Source organism: Brachycentrus maculatus, unplaced genomic scaffold, assembly GCF_059751285.1.
Source record: "Brachycentrus maculatus isolate JH-2025_06_01 unplaced genomic scaffold, ASM5975128v1 h1tg000475l, whole genome shotgun sequence".
NCBI lineage: Eukaryota > Metazoa > Arthropoda > Insecta > Trichoptera > Brachycentridae > Brachycentrus > Brachycentrus maculatus.
Window position 1 is genome coordinate 2,608,828 of NW_028281222.1, and position 19,727 is coordinate 2,628,554.

Consider the following 19,727-nt stretch of genomic DNA (forward strand, 5'->3'; position numbering starts at 1 on the left):
ACTTTTATTTTTGGTACTTTCTCCAACCGTTTTGACAAGAACCTTGCCATCTTTAGGGATGGACATGTACTTCACCGACTGTGAAATATTCAAGAGTTGGTGGGATGAAGGAGTGGTTAATTGAGGTTCGAAGTGAGAAGGAACGAGGGTGTGAAGCGTTTATTATTATTTCTAGGAATAAGAATAGGGAAAATATTAAAAAAAGACAGGGCTTCTACGTAAATTCAATGGGTTATCAATAATATTTAAATTTAAATTTATTGTGTTTTTCTACTATTTCTAAAATCTCTAAATTATGCAAAGATTTAAATTTTCCATTATTTTTTTGTCTTATTAAATTTAATATTTGTTCGTAATATCAAATTATTAATTTTTTCGTCCTATTTACGATATTTTTCTTCACATAGATACTATTTTTTTCTATTTCTTATCGTTTCTGTAGCTAGAAACTTTTTATGTCATGCTTTAGATGAATTCTTTATATTTTTTTTAAAGTATCTTCGCTCATGTATTCTTGCGTGGAGCACATGACATCCAAAACCACTGTCAATATAACTGACGGATTGTCATATGAAACCATTTACAACTGCTTGGAATTTCGTTTAGGCATAATATACAAGATCGGGTGAGATATATAGCTCACTTTTATCCGCATTTCAGGGCCTCTAGCTCTTTCTTCAGTACCTAACGGGAGTACTATCGTCCACTTTGGGATCACCGGTGTAAATTAAAAATATGCCGTCTCAATGTGGATTTTCGTGAAGACGCATAATTACAGTCTGCGCATGAGAATGGTTTCTCTCCAGTATGAGTTAACGAGTGTTTTTTCAAATCCCCCTTAAATGAAAATTTGACGTGACATTCTGTGCATGAGAAGGGTTTTTCACCCTTATGAATCAACATGTGTCGTATTAAGTGCCCTTTAAACGAACATTTGTAATGACACTCTGTACAAGAGAAAGGTTTCTCACCAGTATGAGTAAGCATGTGTTTCTTTAAATCTCCTTTACGTAATGACTTGAATTGACACTCCATGCAGGAGAATGATTTTTCACGATTATGAGTTAATAAGTGTTGTTTTAAATGCTTTTTCTGTGAACATTTATATGGACAATCGGTGCAAGAGAATGGTTTCTCACCAGTATGGGTTAACATGTGATTCTTTAAATCCCCTTTTCGTGAGCATTTAAATTGACATTCTGTGCAGGAGAATGGTTTTTCACCAGTATGAGTTAATATGTGTTTTTTTAAATGCTCTTTCTGTGTACATTTATATTGACACTCTGTGCAAGAGAAAGGTTTCTCATACGTATGAGATAACTGGTGTTGTTTTAGATACCATTTCCGTGAACATTTATACTGACAATCAGTACAATAGAAAGGTTTTTCGCCTGTATGAGTTGAGATGTGTTTTTTCAAGTCCCGTTTTCGTAAACATTTATATTGGCAATCTGCGCAGGAGAATGGTTTCTCACCGGAATGAGTTAACATGTGGTGCTTTAAACGTTGCTTCTGTGAACATTTATATTGACACTCGATACAAGAGAAAGATTTTTCACTAGAATGAGTTAGCCTGTGTTTCTTTAAATCCCCTTTCCGCGAACATTTGTATTGACAGTCTGTGCAGGAAAATGGTTTTTCATCAGTATGAGTTAACATGTGTGATTTTAACTTCGTTTTCATTGAACATGTATATTGGCACTTCGAACATGATATATTTTTATTTTTGGATACTTCAGAATACGTTTTTGTAGGGTTCTTGAAATGAATGGACTTCCGCAAATCTAAAAACAAAAGGAGTTTTTATTTAACTAACATAATATTTCAATAAATATTGAAAAGAAGCTGATTTCACAATCAGTTCAATGAGTACAGGAGCTACTTGCACGTGATACTTACAAAACATATTTTTAGTTTTGCTCAAGGATTCTATACATTCTTCCTTAATATCAGGATACAAAATATTTACATCTGCGTGGGTGATTGTATCGTGAGGTATTTTTTTGCACTGCAGTTTAGGACTGGTCCATGGTTCAGCGGGGTCCTCGCTCATGTTTCCTTCCACAGAATAGAGATTGGCGTAGTATGCATCATAGGTAACAGGCTCAGGAGGTTCTGAGATGTTGACTTCTCCCTTTACAGTGAAGTGCGGCTCACTGGTGCTTAAAGCAAACTCTGTTTCTCTCTTAAGGTTATCGAAACACGGCGCCTCTTCCTTAGTATGGAAATTCTCATCATCTGCATCATACGTTTCAGGTTTCGCAAAGATGACTTCCTTTTTTATAGTGGAAAATAACACACTTGTGCCTATAGTAGCCTGTATTTCACCATGGCTAGTATGGAGTTCAACATCAAACGAATTTTCTGTTACAGGCTCAGGCTTAATAAAAAGTACTTCTGGGTAGACAATCTCTTTCTTTTCCTTCGAGGAGTGTGATAGTTCTTCATGACAATGCGGTATATCGTTGTTACCTATAGCAAGCTCTGGTTTTTTATCGAGTAGAGCCCTTTCCCCAAAATGAAGACTATCCCCGTCAACATCGACAGTCCACGATTCCGTCTTAATGCTAATTGTAGACAGCTCCATCTATATTCAATCCTCAAGACAGGATTAGATATGTATTGACTTATACTGCAAATTATATAGTATTAGGAAATAATAAATTCAATAATTTTATTTTTGTCGATGATTTTCAAAAAAGTTCTTATCGTTATACACAGTCTGAACAGCTCAACCATAACTATACTCACTAAGGCTCAGGATAGATCTCGAACTATGGCCACTCGAAAAATATTTTTTTATAATCTAAAACGATTTAATCCTTTAATTCAATGCTGATACCATAGCTGTTTATTTCTTCATAAATTTAGTAATATTCTTATTTTTCTTTCTTTCTTGGATATGCAAGCACTTTTGGCTATTCTGAAACTAGAAGTTTTCATTTAACATTGTTTTTTTTTAAAAACTTTTAAATTGAATGAATCATAACTGGTATATAGACATTTTTGAGTAATACAATTATAAGAACACTTTTTGACGTAAGAGTGGAAATTTCTAGACTAGTATGATTTAAAATTTGACAGGAGAATTACTTACTCCTGTAACCAAATAATTTCGTCAAAAATAATCACTGCCTTTGAGGTGCCAATAACGAAGGCGTTATTAACTGTCCAAAATTATTATTGAAGTTTTCATCATGAGCGGGAATCATTTCATTTAAACAACAGCGAACAAAATAATTATTTTCTTCAATGAAATATGTATTCATTTTCAGGAACTTATCGTTCGACTTTTATACATAGTAACTGAACAAATAATTTGAAATAAATGGTTTGAGTGATCATTCCTGGGGAACCATAGACAATACGCAAAGTCGTAGACAATTTGTCATCATTCAAAATCATTTTATGCTTTTGAACGAACAGTATTCGCAGATGGCGCACGCATTGTATAGCGTCAACACGAGCACCGCTCGCGTGTTTAGACTTGTTTCCGTTACATAAAGATGGGGACTGAACGGACTATTTCGATTCCCGTCAATTGCAAAATTAACTCAAGAAAGATTTATTTTCAATTGGTCTGGGTATATTTTTCACCTTAACCTTTCCTATTCTTACTATACCTGCAGACAAACATCTAAAATAGACTCTTTGCGGGTTATTCCTTTTAAAAAAAGCAACATTTTTATTTCTTTTAAGTTTAACCCGTAAGCTGCGGATCGCATCTATTGTCGTTTTTATAGAAGTACCGTTGACTGCGGATCGGATGCATAGTCGTTTTTCAACTTTACGTACTTATATCAACACATATGGATAATTTTTTTCACTTAAATTTGGTTCGAGGCATGGATACATTAGTTCTCTTTGATTTATTGTCATAAAATATCAAAATTATTTTAATTTAGTGTCAACTTTATCGTGAATACTTCCGGTCGGCTCGTGCTCCGCAGATACGACAGCCGCGTCTTCTATACAGCCGCCATACTTTAGGCTGCGAGTCCGTAAATGTTAATATTTTTGTGTAAATACACCATGAAAACATAATAAGTAAAGTGTATTGTGTACTGTGAACATCTATGATGGATATCCGAAAGTTTCACTACAAAAAATAGGCAAAAATATGCTTTTTCTATCAAAAATATTGTAAAATAATCCAGCACGGGACGGAAAGTTTGACACTCGAAATCGACCAGCTTAGAGGTTAAACGTTATTTTATTGTGTAATGTATGATACATGAGTAATGTACAGTCGAACAATTCAAACGACTCTGAGAAATCTGCAATATCTGCATTGAAAATTTTAAAAGACTTCAATAATCTTTGTTTTAATATATTTGAGAACGATATATGTAAAACGAATTACATGTTTCTGCTTTGAGTGCGGAATCTCATCATCATCTTAATAAAACATTAAAATGTAAGTATGTATAAAGTTGTTGTTGGTGTTCTGTATTCTGCTATACAATTATTTTATATATTAAAAAAATATATTTATATTTATTTATTTATTTATATTCATAACTTATGAAACTATTCTCAATATTATTAATATTTACTTCAGAAATTAATTACCTACAGGAAAGCCTCTAATTGGACTTTAAAAATATTTATGAATAAATGTTATGGGCTGCGTATGTCTGTTGATTTTCCATTAAATAAATAATAGAGTCCTTTTTATTACAATACCGGATTGGTTTTTTGGAGTCTTAGTACCAACCCTATTGGAAATGAAACATGGAGTTGATAGAAAATGGATGAAATCAGACTGAATTCAGACGAATGCGCAGCAAAACGATGTAGGATGTCCTGAAATGATGGTATGACGTCACTGTGTAAATGACGATAAACATAATAACTAGTTTACAGCATTTTAAGTGTGTCTAAAAATGCTCTATATTCTTCTTCATCTATGTTGAGATATCAACAATAATAAAATAACTAAAGTTAATGTTCTGACTGGCAAAGTATTTCATCAGCATTGGAAATCACAGATATATATGATGACCCACCAAAAGTATTCACGAAAATATTTGAATAGGTACGAGCTTTGTTTAGAAGCTTTACTGTGCTCCCGTAGATAAATACTGATTTATTGTTTATGACTAAAATTATTGTCTATGTATGTCCTTTTGACGTCTCATTGTGCATCTAGCAACTGTGTGTAATCATAATTTGAATGAAAATACTGTATTCATTAACTTCCAATTTTATTTGAGAAAAGCTGTATTCAATCCGTGTGACATAATTTTTTTTCCTGTTATTGTTAAATGATTTTAACTCATAAAAATAAAATAAAATAATTACCAAGGCAAGTTGAAACATGTGAAACTTAAACCACAAAGTCTTCAAATCATAAATATAATAATTTATTACTAGATGATTAATAAATAAATGAATAGATGATATGCGCTTGAAAGGGCTTTGTCCGCAGACAAGGCTGTTAAAATCGCTGCCATTGTTATTTTTTGCAACCTCGTACAGCTATTCGTTATTTTCGTCGAATGAATGAAAAATGTTCAATCATACATCATACTACATGTTTTAATATCGTAATTTCATATTTTACTCTACATTGTTTTTAATGCTTTTTATATGTTTTATGGATTAGATTGCATAGCAGATTGAATGTAACATGGAGTTCTCTTCGGTGAATATTAAGATTGAATCAGGGACTGGTAAAGAAGAAGGGGCTAGTCACTATACCGGAGAATATGCAGTAGTCGATAGAGAAAGAGAGTCTGCTGTGGGCAACAATATGCCTCACTGTGGTGGAGAACTATCACCTTTCACCCCAAAGATTTTCTCCCCAAAAGTACCCTTTATCAAGCATGAACCTGTAACAGATTATTCGGATGATGTTGACTTCTATACTGAAGGCGAAGCATCTGCTTTAGGCAATTCTGGGCTTCATTCCACTGTAAAAAATCTTCATACTATTAAAGCGGAAAGATGTCTTGATTCTCTCAAGAAGGAACCAGATTCTGCTGAAGGCAAATGTGTTCCGTGCTCTACTGCAAAGCAGGAGGTCATCTCTTCAGAAGCTCTTGAACCTGTAACCTTTGAGTCATATAATGACAATTTCTACACTGCTGAAAGCGAACTTTGTCTCGATAGGCAACAGTCTGATGCAAGTAGCTATGGATTTGCACATTCCTCCTATAAGAAAGATGAACCAGGAAAGGATAACTTTGGTGAAGGGACTAGTACTGGGTTAAAGCGAGAGCAAGTTTCAAGTGAGACGATCGACCCTGGAATAGATATTTCATGTCCTGATTTGAAACAAGAATGTTTGGAATCTTCGAGCAAAATTGAAAATGATTCTGGTAAGTAGTACTACTTCTACACTGTATACAAGTAGTTCAATGCTTCTTTACCTTTGTCGTTTAATATCGAAACATCAATATTTATATAACAACTTTGATTTTTGCATATTCTTGCAAGCATGTGATTAATTCTTCTGTTTTATAAGGATGTAAAGATTGATAAAGATATAGAAAGGATAGAGAATGCTAGGAGCATAGTGAATGGTGTACTAAAATTAGTTATAACAATAAAAACCTTTCAGCAAAAGCTTAACTGGCAGTACACAACGGAATCCTAGTTCCAACCCGTATGGAAGTGAAACATGGAGTTGGTAGAAGAAGAATGAAAGTGGACTGATGTGGTCAAAATGCGATCTCTGAGACAAACATGCGGCAAAACCATGTATGATAGATGTTCGAATGGTGATATGAGGAAAGTGAAGAAAGAACATTGAAACAAATTTATGAGGCGAAAGTTGTTGGCAATAAAAGCATAGTTATACCAAAGAAAACTTGAAAAAGTGCTCAGATCAGAAGTAGGAATAATCGGCGGGTTTGTATCAGGAGATGAATGAATATGGAAGAGGCGAAGATTGTTTGCAAAGATAGATTAATGTGGCATCCTATTCTCTCTGCTTACTCCTACAGTGAAGAGGCTAGTTATTTTTTCACAAAAAATGAAAACATTCATTTATTTATTTATTATTTCAGGTAAAAGAAGAAAAAAATCAATTCAGAAACTAATTGTATGTTCGAAATGTGAATTTCGATGTACACGTAATATGCACCTAAAAAGACATATGTTGACTCATTCTGGCGAGAAACCATTTTCTTGCACATACTGTGAATGGAAATGTTCTGATAGAAGTAATTTAAGGAGACACACGTTAACTCACACTGGTAAGAAATCGTTCACGTGCTCAGAGTGTGAATTCAAATGTTCACACAAGTGGCATTTAAAAACACACATGTTAACTCACACTGGCGAGAAACCGTATTCATGTTCAAAGTGTACATATACAAGTTCAGTGTTAAGTAATTTGAGAAAACATAGTCGAATTCACTCTGGAGAGAAACCATTTTCTTGCGTGGAATGCAAATTATCGTTTACAGAAAAAGGATCCTTAAAGAGACATATGTTAATTCATACTGGCGAGAAGGCCTTCTCATGCTCTGAATGCGAATATACTACTTCAAAAAAGGGTAATTTAGGAAAACATATGTAAACGCATACTAAGGAGAAACCATTTTCATGTTCGATGTGTTCGTTTGTATGTTCTCTTAAAGAGACTTTAAAAAGACACGTGTTTACGCATACTAGTGAGAAACCTTTTTCATGTTCAGAGTGTACATTTGCTTCCTCACAAAAGGGTGATTTAAAAAGGCACGTCTTAACTCATACTGGCGTAAAACCATTCTCTTGCTCAGAATGTCAATATACATGTTTACGGAAAGTTAATTTTAAAAGACATATGATAAAACATCAATGAATTAATTGACTGATATACTAAAAATATTTGTGACGCTTGAGATGTGGTGTTTAAGAGTGATGGAAAACGAGTTAGCTGGAAAAAGCAGTTTTGAGTAGAGCGAAGAAAAATCCTAATTAAAGACTTAAAAAAACATAGACAAGATATAATAGAATATATCATGTGACATGATGACCCGGTGGCATATCGCTCACTCCTTTCAAGAACGTCATAAATAAAAAAAACTTGATTTTTCAGGAGAACGTTTTTAAGGTTTAAAAATACAACACAACGTATTAAAAATAAATATCAAGCAACTTATTGAACTTTTTACTGTGCAACATATCTTTTTAGGTAAAACCTGAAGGTTTTTTCTCCATTTGAAAAATATTTAGTAAAAAATAATTAAACAATACCTTTTCTTCAAAATGTAAAAACAACATTTTCTGCCCTGTAATGGGTAAATATTAAGTTAAAAATATGCCTCTTTTGCTGGGATGTAGTACATTTTCTGGTCTTTCCGAAAACATGTACAACTGAAAATTGACGATTTTTGATTTATGACGTTCTTGAAAGGAGTGAGCGATATGTACGTTTTTAGTGAAATCTTCTCAAATAAATAAATTATATATAAACATATATCTTTTTTTTTAAAATCCATTTTATAATTATTACGTAAGGAATCTATTTAAAAAATATATTCCTTACTGTACGCATGCTTTATTGTTATATCACATTGATCCAAAGTATTGGTTCTTATCATACCTTCCTGTTATTCTGGAATTGTGATGAAAGGTGGAGACTGACCAGAGCATTTCGTCGTAACGTAACATTCGTAGCGAGCATCCCACTTCGGGTGGAGCGATCGGAACGAGCGGAGAGCAGCTCGGCTCGCTTTACTGACTATACGAATGCTCGCATCGTAACGTTACGACGAAATGACTTCGGTCAGTCCCTACCTAAAGATGAGTGACTATTTTTTCAATATTGATATAATCTGAGATGGGAAACGGGTGAAAATTCAACAACTATACGGATTAATTGTTATTTTACGTATGGTGGTAATCTTAGTAATTATTTCTTTATACATCTGCAACAATTCACTATGAGTGAAGGTATAATAGAGCGTACAACTGTATTAACTTAAATTTAAATAAAAAATGAGGACCGAAGGGGTAATCTCACACTGTCTTCGTATAATCCACGATACTGTAACATGCGATAGGGTACTTTATGCACCATATAGGTTCGTGTGAATGAGGGTAGAAGATTTATGGAACAAAAACAATTTAACGTTTCAGGATGAACCTACATATATTTATTTTAGTATAATTTATACAAAGACAACAATAAATTAATGTCCAGTCAATGTCTCAGCTGCCGGCGAGTTGGTACTTGGTGCGAGCTGCGTACTACGATATCCACACATTTATGAACTAGGGTCTTTTGGTACCCCTCTTCGGGTCACGTGTAATTTTTGGATGATCAGTATGGGACAGGTTAATGAGTTAAAACGTGTCTGATCAAACTTTTTTTGAGTGAGAATGAAATTCGACATTCTGAGCAAGAAAAGGGCTTCTCACCAGTATGAGTTCTCATATGGGATTTTAATTCCCATTTACGTGAACACTTGTATGGGCACTGTGAACAAGAGAATGGCTTTTCACCTGTATGAATTTTCATGTGTGATGTTAAATCATATCTACGTGAAAATTTGAATTGACACTCCGAGCACGAGAAAGGTTTCGCACCAGTATGAATTACCATGTGTGTTGTTAAATTCCCTTTCCGTGAACATTTGTATTCACAATTCGAACATGAAAAAGTTTTCTCACCACTATGAATTAACATGTGTCTTTTTAAACTGCGTTTATCGGAACATTTCCAATCACAATCTGAGCATGAAAACGGTTTGTCACCAGTGTGAGTCTTAACATGTGCTTTTAAATCTGATTTACGTGAACACTTATATTGGCACTTTGGGCAAAAAAAAGGTTTATCGCCACTATGAATTTTCATATGTGATTTTAAATCGGATTTACGTGAAAATTTATATTGACACTCTTCACAAGAGAATGGCTTTTCATTTGTGTGAATTAATAAGTGTGATTTTAAATTTGATTTGCGCGAACATCTGAATTTGCACGATGAACAAGAGAATGGTTTTTCCCCAGTATGAGTCAACATGTGCAACTTAAGTTTACTTTGGTTTAAGCAAGTAAATTCACAGTTAGTGCAACATATATTTTTAATTTTGCTGTTGGAAGGTAATTCTTTAGCGCTTTTCAAATATGTTGGTTTTATTCCGCTCTTCTGTACATCTGAAATAAAGCAAAAATTATTATATTCCAATTTTTTTAATTTTTGTATATTTTTCTTAGATTTAAATTTATTTTTATTTTATACTTATTATATTTTAAAGTACTTAAGAAAATTAGAGTATTTATTTATTTTCATTTTCTATCCACCAATTCGAATTACCAATAAATCTTCTTATTGGTTTACAACGGTTCAGTAGTTCAAAAACAGATCGCTTCAAAAGCGCATGGACGCAGAAAAATGCATTGGAAATGCTACGAGTTGCGGTGAAACCTAGTTGGAAATAATTCAGAAATTCCTTAAAGCCACTACCCTGTTGGCGGTAAGGTCAAGAACCAAGAATCTAAGTTAAAATTATGAATTATGGTCATTACAATTATATTTTTATAAACAATTACGTATGAATTTGTATATTATGCGTAATAACATCACTCATACTATGGGCAAATGACTCTTCGATTTGTGTCTACAAAGTGGAACATCAAAATGCTAGACTGATCTACTGACCTAGGAGGATATAAAGGAGATACATGGTAAGGTGGTTTGGAGACGCACCTTAGTGACCAAATATTTCACCTTTATAGTGAACAAATAATGTGGTACTTACTAGAGCCGACTTCAGTTCTGTTGGAGTATTCCAAGCATTGTTGTTTAATGTCTGGATGAGAGATATCGATTTCAGGTATTTCCCTAGATATTGGTTTCGTACTGGTGGTCGGTTCAGAGGGGAGATCATTTTTTGTCTCTATTTCTATCTTGCAAACGGGCGCTTCTGGATAAACAATCGAATGGGATCGCTTTACGAAGAAACGTGGTATATCTGGGCTGCCTGTAGAAGATTCTGTTTCTCTCTTGACAATATTGATATATGATGCTCCTTCCCCAATATGGAGATGCTCATTATATGCAACACACGTTACAGGTTTAGGAGCTTCCGAGTAGGTGACTTCCTCTTTTACCGTGAAAAGTGGTTCACTGCTGCCTATAGTAGGCACTGGTTCTCTTTTGACTGAATCAAGACACAGCGTCCCCTCTCCAATAAGGAGTTCAGCATTGTAATCATCAAAAATTACAGGTTCAGGAACCTTTGAGTAGCTAAACTCATCTTTCATAGTGGAATGTGCAGTGTTGCCAATAGCTGGGTCTGCTTTATTTCTCCCTGCACGAAATTTAACATCATACGAATCATCTGTTTCGGGCTTGATAAAAGGTACTTCTGGGAAGAAAAACTCATTTTTTACAATGGAGTCTGGTAGTTTTCCATTATGATGCGGTATATGGCTGTTCCTTATGGCAGATTCGCTTTCTTTCTTGAGTAGCACCCTTCTCGTAGTATGGAGCCTGTCCCCTTCTACATATCCCGGCTCAGTTTTTATATTTTTCATCTTCTTGTCTACAAACTGGGCTTTTACTCTACGTGTGAATAAATGGGTTGTGATCCAAAATGTATCAAGCAATTTTAAGAAGCCGGGTTAGTTGTATATTATATTGTGTGATTTATTTAATTTTTGACAACTCCATTTGTTGTAGAATTTTAATCCAACATGGCACCTAAGATTGACTATTGAAGAGCGGTTCAGTCACAAAAAATATTTGTGAACGCTAAATTCTTTACTCCGAACTGTAAGGAGAAGTAAATATTTTGTAATAAATAATTTTTATACAGGAGAAACGAGCGACGCGCACGGCGTCCATGACGCGTTAGCATAGACAATAAAACATCAATCAAGTATCAACCCCCAAAAAAATATTAACTGGTACCTACCTACAAATATTTGAATTTATGTATTCAGCCTTCACTCGTTTACAAGTGATTTTACTATATTATACCTGGTAAAGCACTTATTTTACTTTTTTGAATTATATATATAGTCGCCTTAATACGTAAACTCCACCCAGAATAAGCTATAAGAGAGGTCACAAAGGAAAAGAGATAAATAAAAGAGATTAAAATAGACTGTCCATTGGGTATGTGCACAAAAGAAGGTGAAAAGATGACAATTAGTAAATCGTACCCTGTGGAGATTGGATAATTATCTTTTTCTGTCTCCTTGATCGCCATTCAAGTCTGTTGTAAAGTGATCATAATTTCCACAGAAAATCATTCAGGTTAGATACATTTTTGGAAAATAGTATGATTAGATACAATAATTATAAACGAAAACAATATGGATTGCGTTACAAAACATGTATTTTTTATTTTATTCTGTAGAGATTTTATAAAATATATAACAGATACATTATTTTTTAACAGCGGTGGCGTCTACGACGAGACCAGAAATGTTGTGAATGGTATTTAACACTCCCCCATTTTCAATACAGTGAATTCTGGAACAAATGAAGATAATGAGTGATTTGTACATATATTACTTCATCAGGACAAATTGTGCTTTCCATCAAAAACAATATTATGAAACATTTAAGGTTTTGAACTTATAAAAATTAAAAGAGGAAATAATTCTTTAATATTTTTTTGATGATTACACATAATATGGAGTATGTAGCTTTTATAATACTCAAGTTATTGAATTACAATTCGTATTTGGGGGATTTCAACCCCCCCCTTCTAGATCCAGATAGATATCCTTTTAGATAGGTTATCAATGCTTTTAATATACAAAATACACTTACTTTTTGAAGGGTCTTGGCAGTTCCTGGTTCTCAGGAAGCACTCGTTGCCGAATACTTCCTGGTTGCCAGCAGCGTCCACTGCGCACAGAGGAGCGTGTGCCAAGTTGCATATCACTGGACAAGGTTCATCCTCGGCAACTGCTGACGTCACCAGTGCAGCCAGTAGACAGCCTTAAAATAAAACACATTGTCTATGATATACTTCAACAAACTTATCTATGGAATTGGCGGGGGACCACTGCAAATTACAATTTTTATTAAAAAATGCTGTTGAGATTGCAAATTTGCTCTTCAAATAAATTTTGAAGCAAGTAAACACTTTATAAATGTCGTGATATTTATAAAAATATACTTGCTTTTCAATTTATGTTTGTCAAATTAGATTGAAATGAATGAAGAGATGCCAAAAAGTATGAAATATAAAAGGAATTTGAAGTATTTCATTGATTGATTTGGCAGTCACTTTGTTGTAATATTTATATATTTTTAATTTAAGTTTTACTTGGTAAATATGTACCACTATTTCATTAAATCTATTCGTGATACGTGTTTCAATGCATTGTGTATCATTTTCAAACAGCTTTTCAAACACCGCACTATTTTTAAATACGATATTTGAAAATAATGTGTATTGCATCGAAATAAGGACCACAATTGATGGTAAGAAATAGTGGTATTAACCAAGTAAAGCCGAAAATAAAAATTAAATTATATAAATAATAATTTAATTACTATAATATTAATGTTGTCATACTTTATTCCCGTTTGTTATTTTTATTAACAGTCCTGATATGGTTGGAATAGTATAACACATATCGCTCACTCCTTTCAAGAACGTCATAAATGAAAAAACTTGATTTTTCAGGAGAACGTTTTTAAAGTTTTAAAATATAACACAATGTATTAAAAATAAATATCAAGCCACTAATTAAACTTTTTACTGTGCAACAGATTTTTTTAAGGTAAAACCTAAAGGTTTTTTCTCCATTTGAAAAAAATTTAGAATATTTAAAAAAAATATTTAAACAATGCCTTTTCTTCAAAATGCAAAAACAACACTTTCTGCCCTGTAGAGGGTAAATATTAAGTTAAAAATATGCCTCTTTTACTGGGATATAGTACATTTTCTGGGCATTCCGAAAACATGCACAACTGAAAATTGACGATTTTTGATTTATGACGTTCTTGAAAGGAGTGAGCGACATGAGCCATAATTGGGTGCTAACAAAGGTGAAAGATAAATATCTATTGATTTTTGACACGATGTTTTCAGATAAGCTAAATAAACACAGATAGTGAATACTATATGTTGAAATAACAAAATAATACATGATAATAAAACATTTTCACAAATGAATACATACATACATTTATTAAATTATGTTAAAATTAGGAGCAAGTGATAAAGACAGATATGGTGAGATGGGGAGATACAGAAATTAGCTTGTAAACAGAATGTCAGAAGACAGACTTTTCCGTATTGCTCTTCAAGGAAACCCCCAAGGATGTAGACGTCCAGGCAGACTCCCAAAAAAGGAGAGAGGATACCAGGCAGTCAATATCCTAAGAGCGACAGGCTTCAATATAGACAGATCACTGTGATCTACAGAAAGACGAGGAAGTAAATGATATATATACTTACACAGCGTAAATGATAGAACAGTCTTCATTGTGTGAAGGATTATCTACGTATGAAAAATATGGGTTTTTCACATACTATATATAGACATTACAAATCCGCTTAAAATCATACGATATCTATACTATTATATAATGTAAATATAATACAATTAAATGTAGGTGTATAACCACAGTTTCTCAAAATGTGTGGTAGTTTTTTTAAATTCTTTTTTGATATCTCAACGTAGATAAAGAAGAAATGGAAGTCTGGTCATTCACGGGGCTGACGACCGTCATAGACTGGTGATTACTTTAAGTGATCACTTTACACGCGTGTAACATTCACCAATTCTACCCATGATTGACAACCACACAACTAAAATTCTTGGAAGTTCAATATATATATGAATCAATTTTTAACACATTGTTATTGAATCACTAGAACTTCATTAAGACTTCATTATTAAGATGAAAAGAAGCTTTTTATTGAGCAGAACGCTTTTATTAGTATGTGAGGTCTGAATCCTAGATTATAATCTTATAATTGGTGAACGTTATCAATTCTACCCATGATTGACAACCACACTACTCAAATTCTTGGAACTTGGAACTTTTATATAAATGGTTCAACTTCGAAACACAGTGCTTAAATCGCCACAATTTCACTAGAGACATCTATTGGCGAGATGAAAAAATAACTCATATAATTGGAGACAATCCAGATTTGTATTGGCGGGTACATATTTATTTATCTATTTATTGAACGGCTAAAGCCTTTAACATAATACATATATACAGTATCTTATATAAAAATACAGTAATGAATACACTAATAGAGAAACAAAAAGTCTTAAAAATAAAATAATAATAAAATAACAAATAGTAAGCACTGGTAAATACACGTCTCCTTCACACACTGTCAGCGAGCAGCGAGAGAGAGTGAAACACAACGTTTAAATTTATCCATTATAACATGGAGAAGAAATGCTGAGAAAGTACAGACTTCAAGGTGGATAACAATATATTAAATAAATCTATACTATCAAAAGCATTGGGTAACATGTGAAGCTAACATGTATGAGGAGATGCATGAATGTTTGCAGAGACGTGTGGTATTATTTTTTCTCTGTCTACTCTACATATTCCTGCGGAGAAGCGGCGTTATGGTAAGTTAGTTAGTTAGTCGAATTAAAGATTTTTGCATTGTTGTATTATAATATTGAATTATTACATAAAATTAAATAAGTTGAAATCATTATTTAAAAAATTAAGCTAAAGATTACATTAAAATGATTGATTAGGTATTGTTATCAAACTTAGCAGGGTCCATCACTGACGATTCTAGATTGTGTAAAAATAACAGAGAAAAATACTGTCTCGGTATTTTTTAATATTTTTTTTAACTTTCTTAATTTAGCTTATATTACAACTAATATAAACTATTAATTACATTAAATTTACATCATCTATATATGTATTTGCATGTGTTTACAGTAAACAAAACATTTATTTTAAAATTCTTTCAGACTCTTTTCATTCTTCATAAATTCAGGCATCTCATCAAACATTTTCAAACCCTTGTACATTAAACAGTTTTGCGACTCGTTTTTTTTCAACAATGGCAGTCTTATTTTATCCTTATTTCTAGTAATATGTTCACGACAATTTTTGTTTTAAACTAGTTTATCCTTAAAATATTTTGGTAATTTATCGTTAAAAAAATTATGTATAAAGATCAGCATATTAAATTTTTCATATTTAATTTTATACACTTCACGAACGCATATGACCGGCCAGCTTATGTTTTCATAATTGCAACCTGGCACACATGGATACAGAGAGAACTACACCATGAGCCGCTTTGATGAATTTTAAACATAAATTAGAAATGAGGCGATATATAATTTTATATAAATATATATATATATATATATATATATATATATATATATATATATATATATATATATATATATATATATATATATATATATATATATATATATATATATATATATATATATATATATTTATATATATATATAAATATAAATATATATATATATATATATATATATATATATATATATATATATATATATATATATATATATATATATATATATATATATATATATATATATATATATACTTAAATTCTTCTCAGTAATTTGAGAAACTTTTACGTATATAAAAGCTATGTATTGTATTTTTATACGTATATGTGACATAGGGTAAAGTTCCCAGTAATTGTCATTTTAAAAAAAGATTGGTTAAATATGGGGGGTCAAAAACCGAATTAAGGACTTCATATTCACAACGTTTATGGTGTGTCCAATTCCTTGTTCGCAAATCTGGGTTACTCCAAGAGAACACTGCGTCGCTACGATGCAGTGCCCTATGCACCATGGGAGCGGATAAGGGTTTGAAGAAGATTGAAGGTTTAACTAAGCAGAAAATCTTTTATTTTTACGTGAAGTCTGAATTCTGGATTATATTCACATACTTGAGAAACGCCAGAAAATATGATTTTCATTATTATTATTTAAGCTTATAATTTGACCAGTTTATTTATTTACAACTTTTAGAGTGTGTCCAAATACTTGTTCACAAATCTGAATTATCTCCAACTAGGAGTAGTGGCAATAACTGACGGTGTCAATAATAAGGCAGTTTACCCAATATGCAATACGTATTTGTTTTTAAACTGAAGTATAATGAAATCTAAATATTTGATCAGCAAAAGTGCATGGAAATTTATATAATTCTCGACAAAATTCGATGGAATCCATTTGTGTTCTGAGAAATTTTTGCTTATGTCAATAATGACACATTTTGAGAGTGTTCAAGACTTTGTGCACACATTCTGGATTAAAAAGTCCCTTTATTTTTAAAAATCAAAATTAATCTAATGTGTAAACGGAGATCAGGAAAACATTTTGAGTGTGTCCAAATACTTGTTCACAAAATCTGGATTATCTCCGATTACAGGAGTTATTTTCATATTATTTTTTGACATCTCATCAAAGATGAAGAAGAATATGGAAGTCTGGGCATTTACGGGGCTGACGACCGTCATAGGCTGGTTTAAGTGATCACTTTACACACGTGCAACATTCGCCAATTCTACCCATTATTGACAATCACTCTACCATAATTCTTAGAGTTCTATATATATGAACCAATTTCGAAACATTTTTTTTTAATCACTAGAACTTCAAAAAGCTTCTTTTCATCTCACCAATAGATGTCTCTAGTTTTCAGGCATTTCCCAGTATGTAAAAATAATCCGGAGTTTGGATCTTGCGTACATTTAAATAAAAGGGTCTCTGCTGAATAAAATGCGTGTCGGGTTTTGGTCCAGTGGTAAGTGTCGCGTATTCTTAAGTCAAAGTTTCTCGGTTCAAACCCACTCTACCACAATTTGATTCCTATTTCTAATAATGAGCCGCTTAGGCTCACAGAAATAGTATGAAATTGAAATATTCGTGTAAATAATAAAAACACAAATATTTCTCTTTTAAAAAAAAAGCATTATAAATCCAACAAAGATGGCTCTTGTGAACTCATATCGCTCACTCCTTTCAAGAACGTCATAAATCAAAAATTGTCAATTTTGAGTTGTGTATGTTTTCGAAATGCCCAGAAAATGTACTATATCCCAGCAAAAGAGGCATATTTTTAACTTAATATTTACCCGCTACAGGGCAGAAAATGTTGTTTTTGCATTTTGAAGAAAAGGTATTGTTTAATTCTTTTTTTAAATATATCAAATATTTTTCAAATGGAGAAAAAACCTCCAGGTTTTACCTAAAAAGATCTGTTGCACAGTAAAAAGTTCAATAAGTGGCTTGATATTTATTTTTAATACGTTGTGTTTTATTTTTAAACTTTAAAAACGTTCTCCTGAAAAATCTAGTTTTTTGATTTATGACGTTCTTGAATGGAGTGAGCGATATGTACAGGGTCATGAAATTTATGAAATTTCTAGTATGGTGGTTCCAAAAATAAGAGTGGTGTGGTCGTCAATCATGGGGAGAATGGTGAATGTTGCGCGTGTGTAAAGTGATCACTTAGACAGCCAACCAACCTAGACAGGTCATAACCCCTGAAAATACCCAAACCTCCATATTTTTTATTATTTTTTAGATGGGAATAGAATTTATTATTTACTTTGCTTATTATGTACAAGGTTTATAGATCATTAATTATTTTTTTATATTTGAATTGTTAAATTATTTTTTGAGATTTTTTAAGTCTACTAAGTTGTATTTTATTGTTAAAAAACACATAAAAATTAAAATTCTGACTGTTGTTTCGCCTAGTCATGGCATTTTCAAACTAATGTTTTTTTTAAACGATAAAATACAACTTAGTAGACTGAAAAAATCTGTATTCGATTTAACAATAATAAATAATAATAATAAATCCCTTACCGCACTCCTATGGTGCATAGGGCACTGCATCATATAAACGCAGTGTTATCTCGATCGATTACACATGAAGGAAAGGTGATCAGCCCTCCACTTCAGGTACCAGTCCAGTGTAATATTGAATAAATATTAGAGTGAAAAAATCACTTGTATTTATTAAACCCCCCTGGGAATCGAACCCAGGACCTCCAGAACGGTAGGCGAGCATGCTGACCATTACACCACGGAGGCGGTAATTAGTTAAACAATTAATACATAAATTAAACTGGAGTTCTGCAAATTAAACGCTAAATCAAAAAATAAGTAAAATTTTGTTTCTCGTAACTAATTAAATATGTTTTTATTTGAATCTGTGTTGGGAACAGGAGGGATTATCTAGTGTGGGCCAATCAGGAACTTGTCAGCATTTGCTCAGTCCCAACTTCCATATTCTTCTTCATCTTTGTTGAGATTTTAAAAAATATATAAAAATAACTCCTAAATGAAAAAAAACAGATTTGTGAACAAGTATTTGGACGCACTCAAAGTGTGATAAGTGTACACGATTGAATAGAAGAAGAAGAAGAAGAATTTGATTAATTCCTTTGTGAATTCATACTCATGAGAAGTAAACAACTTCCACAAGCTAATACGAGTCCAGGTATTCAACTCCAAGTGTCCTAGCAATTGCTGATATGATATTTGCCTTCTCCATTTCCATGCCCATATGGCAGAAACATATTTCATCCTCTCTCTTACCTCGTCTGTCCTCATCAGTGCAGGACTGATATAATTAATGATCTATTTAACGCCGCATCAATTCAATGTCGTGCCTTTTACTAACCGCTTTACCCCGTCTGTCTTCATCAATGCTGGACTAATAAAATTAATGATCAACTTAACACCGCATCAATTCAATTTAGTGCCATTTACTTACCGCTTTACCCCGTCTTTCTTCATCAGTGCAGGACTGA

The 19,727-nt window shown here is 32.6% G+C and overlaps 3 protein-coding genes and 1 long non-coding RNA gene across 6 annotated transcripts; 1 reads left to right on the top strand and 3 right to left on the bottom strand.

The window, feature by feature from the left end:
- Positions 1–53: 53 nt before the first annotated feature.
- Positions 54–3,368, bottom strand: LOC148302172 (uncharacterized). Of its 2 annotated transcripts, XR_015838691.1 has the most exons (4): positions 3,098–3,368; positions 2,752–2,929; positions 1,900–2,632; positions 55–1,784 (listed from the first exon to the last, which is right to left on the bottom strand). It is a non-coding gene; the product is annotated as an uncharacterized LOC148302172 (long non-coding RNA). The 2 variants fall into 2 exon arrangements; XR_015838690.1 differs by having other exon boundaries at positions 54–1,784; positions 1,900–2,929.
- An 824-nt stretch (positions 3,369–4,192) lies between these two features.
- LOC148302173 (uncharacterized) lies at positions 4,193–8,408 on the top strand. Of its 2 annotated transcripts, none has more exons than XM_088272117.1 (3): positions 4,193–4,417; positions 5,609–6,323; positions 7,014–8,408. In XM_088272117.1, the coding sequence occupies exons 2-3, from the start codon at positions 5,633–5,635 to the stop codon at positions 7,526–7,528; spliced, it is 1,206 nt and encodes a 401-aa protein (XP_088128243.1). In that variant the 5' UTR covers positions 4,193–4,417; positions 5,609–5,632; the 3' UTR covers positions 7,529–8,408. The 2 variants fall into 2 exon arrangements, with proteins under 2 accessions (XP_088128243.1, XP_088128242.1); XM_088272116.1 differs by lacking the exon at positions 4,193–4,417 and adding an exon at positions 5,132–5,308.
- Positions 8,409–9,083: 675 nt separating this feature from the next.
- Positions 9,084–11,802, bottom strand: LOC148302174 (uncharacterized). Its single transcript, XM_088272112.1, has 2 exons — positions 10,698–11,802; positions 9,084–10,092 (listed from the first exon to the last, which is right to left on the bottom strand). Exons 1-2 carry the CDS (start codon positions 11,473–11,475, stop codon positions 9,272–9,274), a joined length of 1,599 nt encoding a protein of 532 aa, XP_088128238.1. The 5' UTR covers positions 11,476–11,802; the 3' UTR covers positions 9,084–9,271.
- A 455-nt stretch (positions 11,803–12,257) lies between these two features.
- Positions 12,258–14,482, bottom strand: LOC148302175 (vasotab-TY1-like). The gene is made up of 3 exons (XM_088272132.1): positions 14,364–14,482; positions 12,722–12,892; positions 12,258–12,418 (listed from the first exon to the last, which is right to left on the bottom strand). Exons 1-3 carry the CDS (start codon positions 14,389–14,391, stop codon positions 12,387–12,389), a joined length of 231 nt encoding a protein of 76 aa, XP_088128258.1. The 5' UTR covers positions 14,392–14,482; the 3' UTR covers positions 12,258–12,386.
- Positions 14,483–19,727: the final 5,245 nt, after the last annotated feature.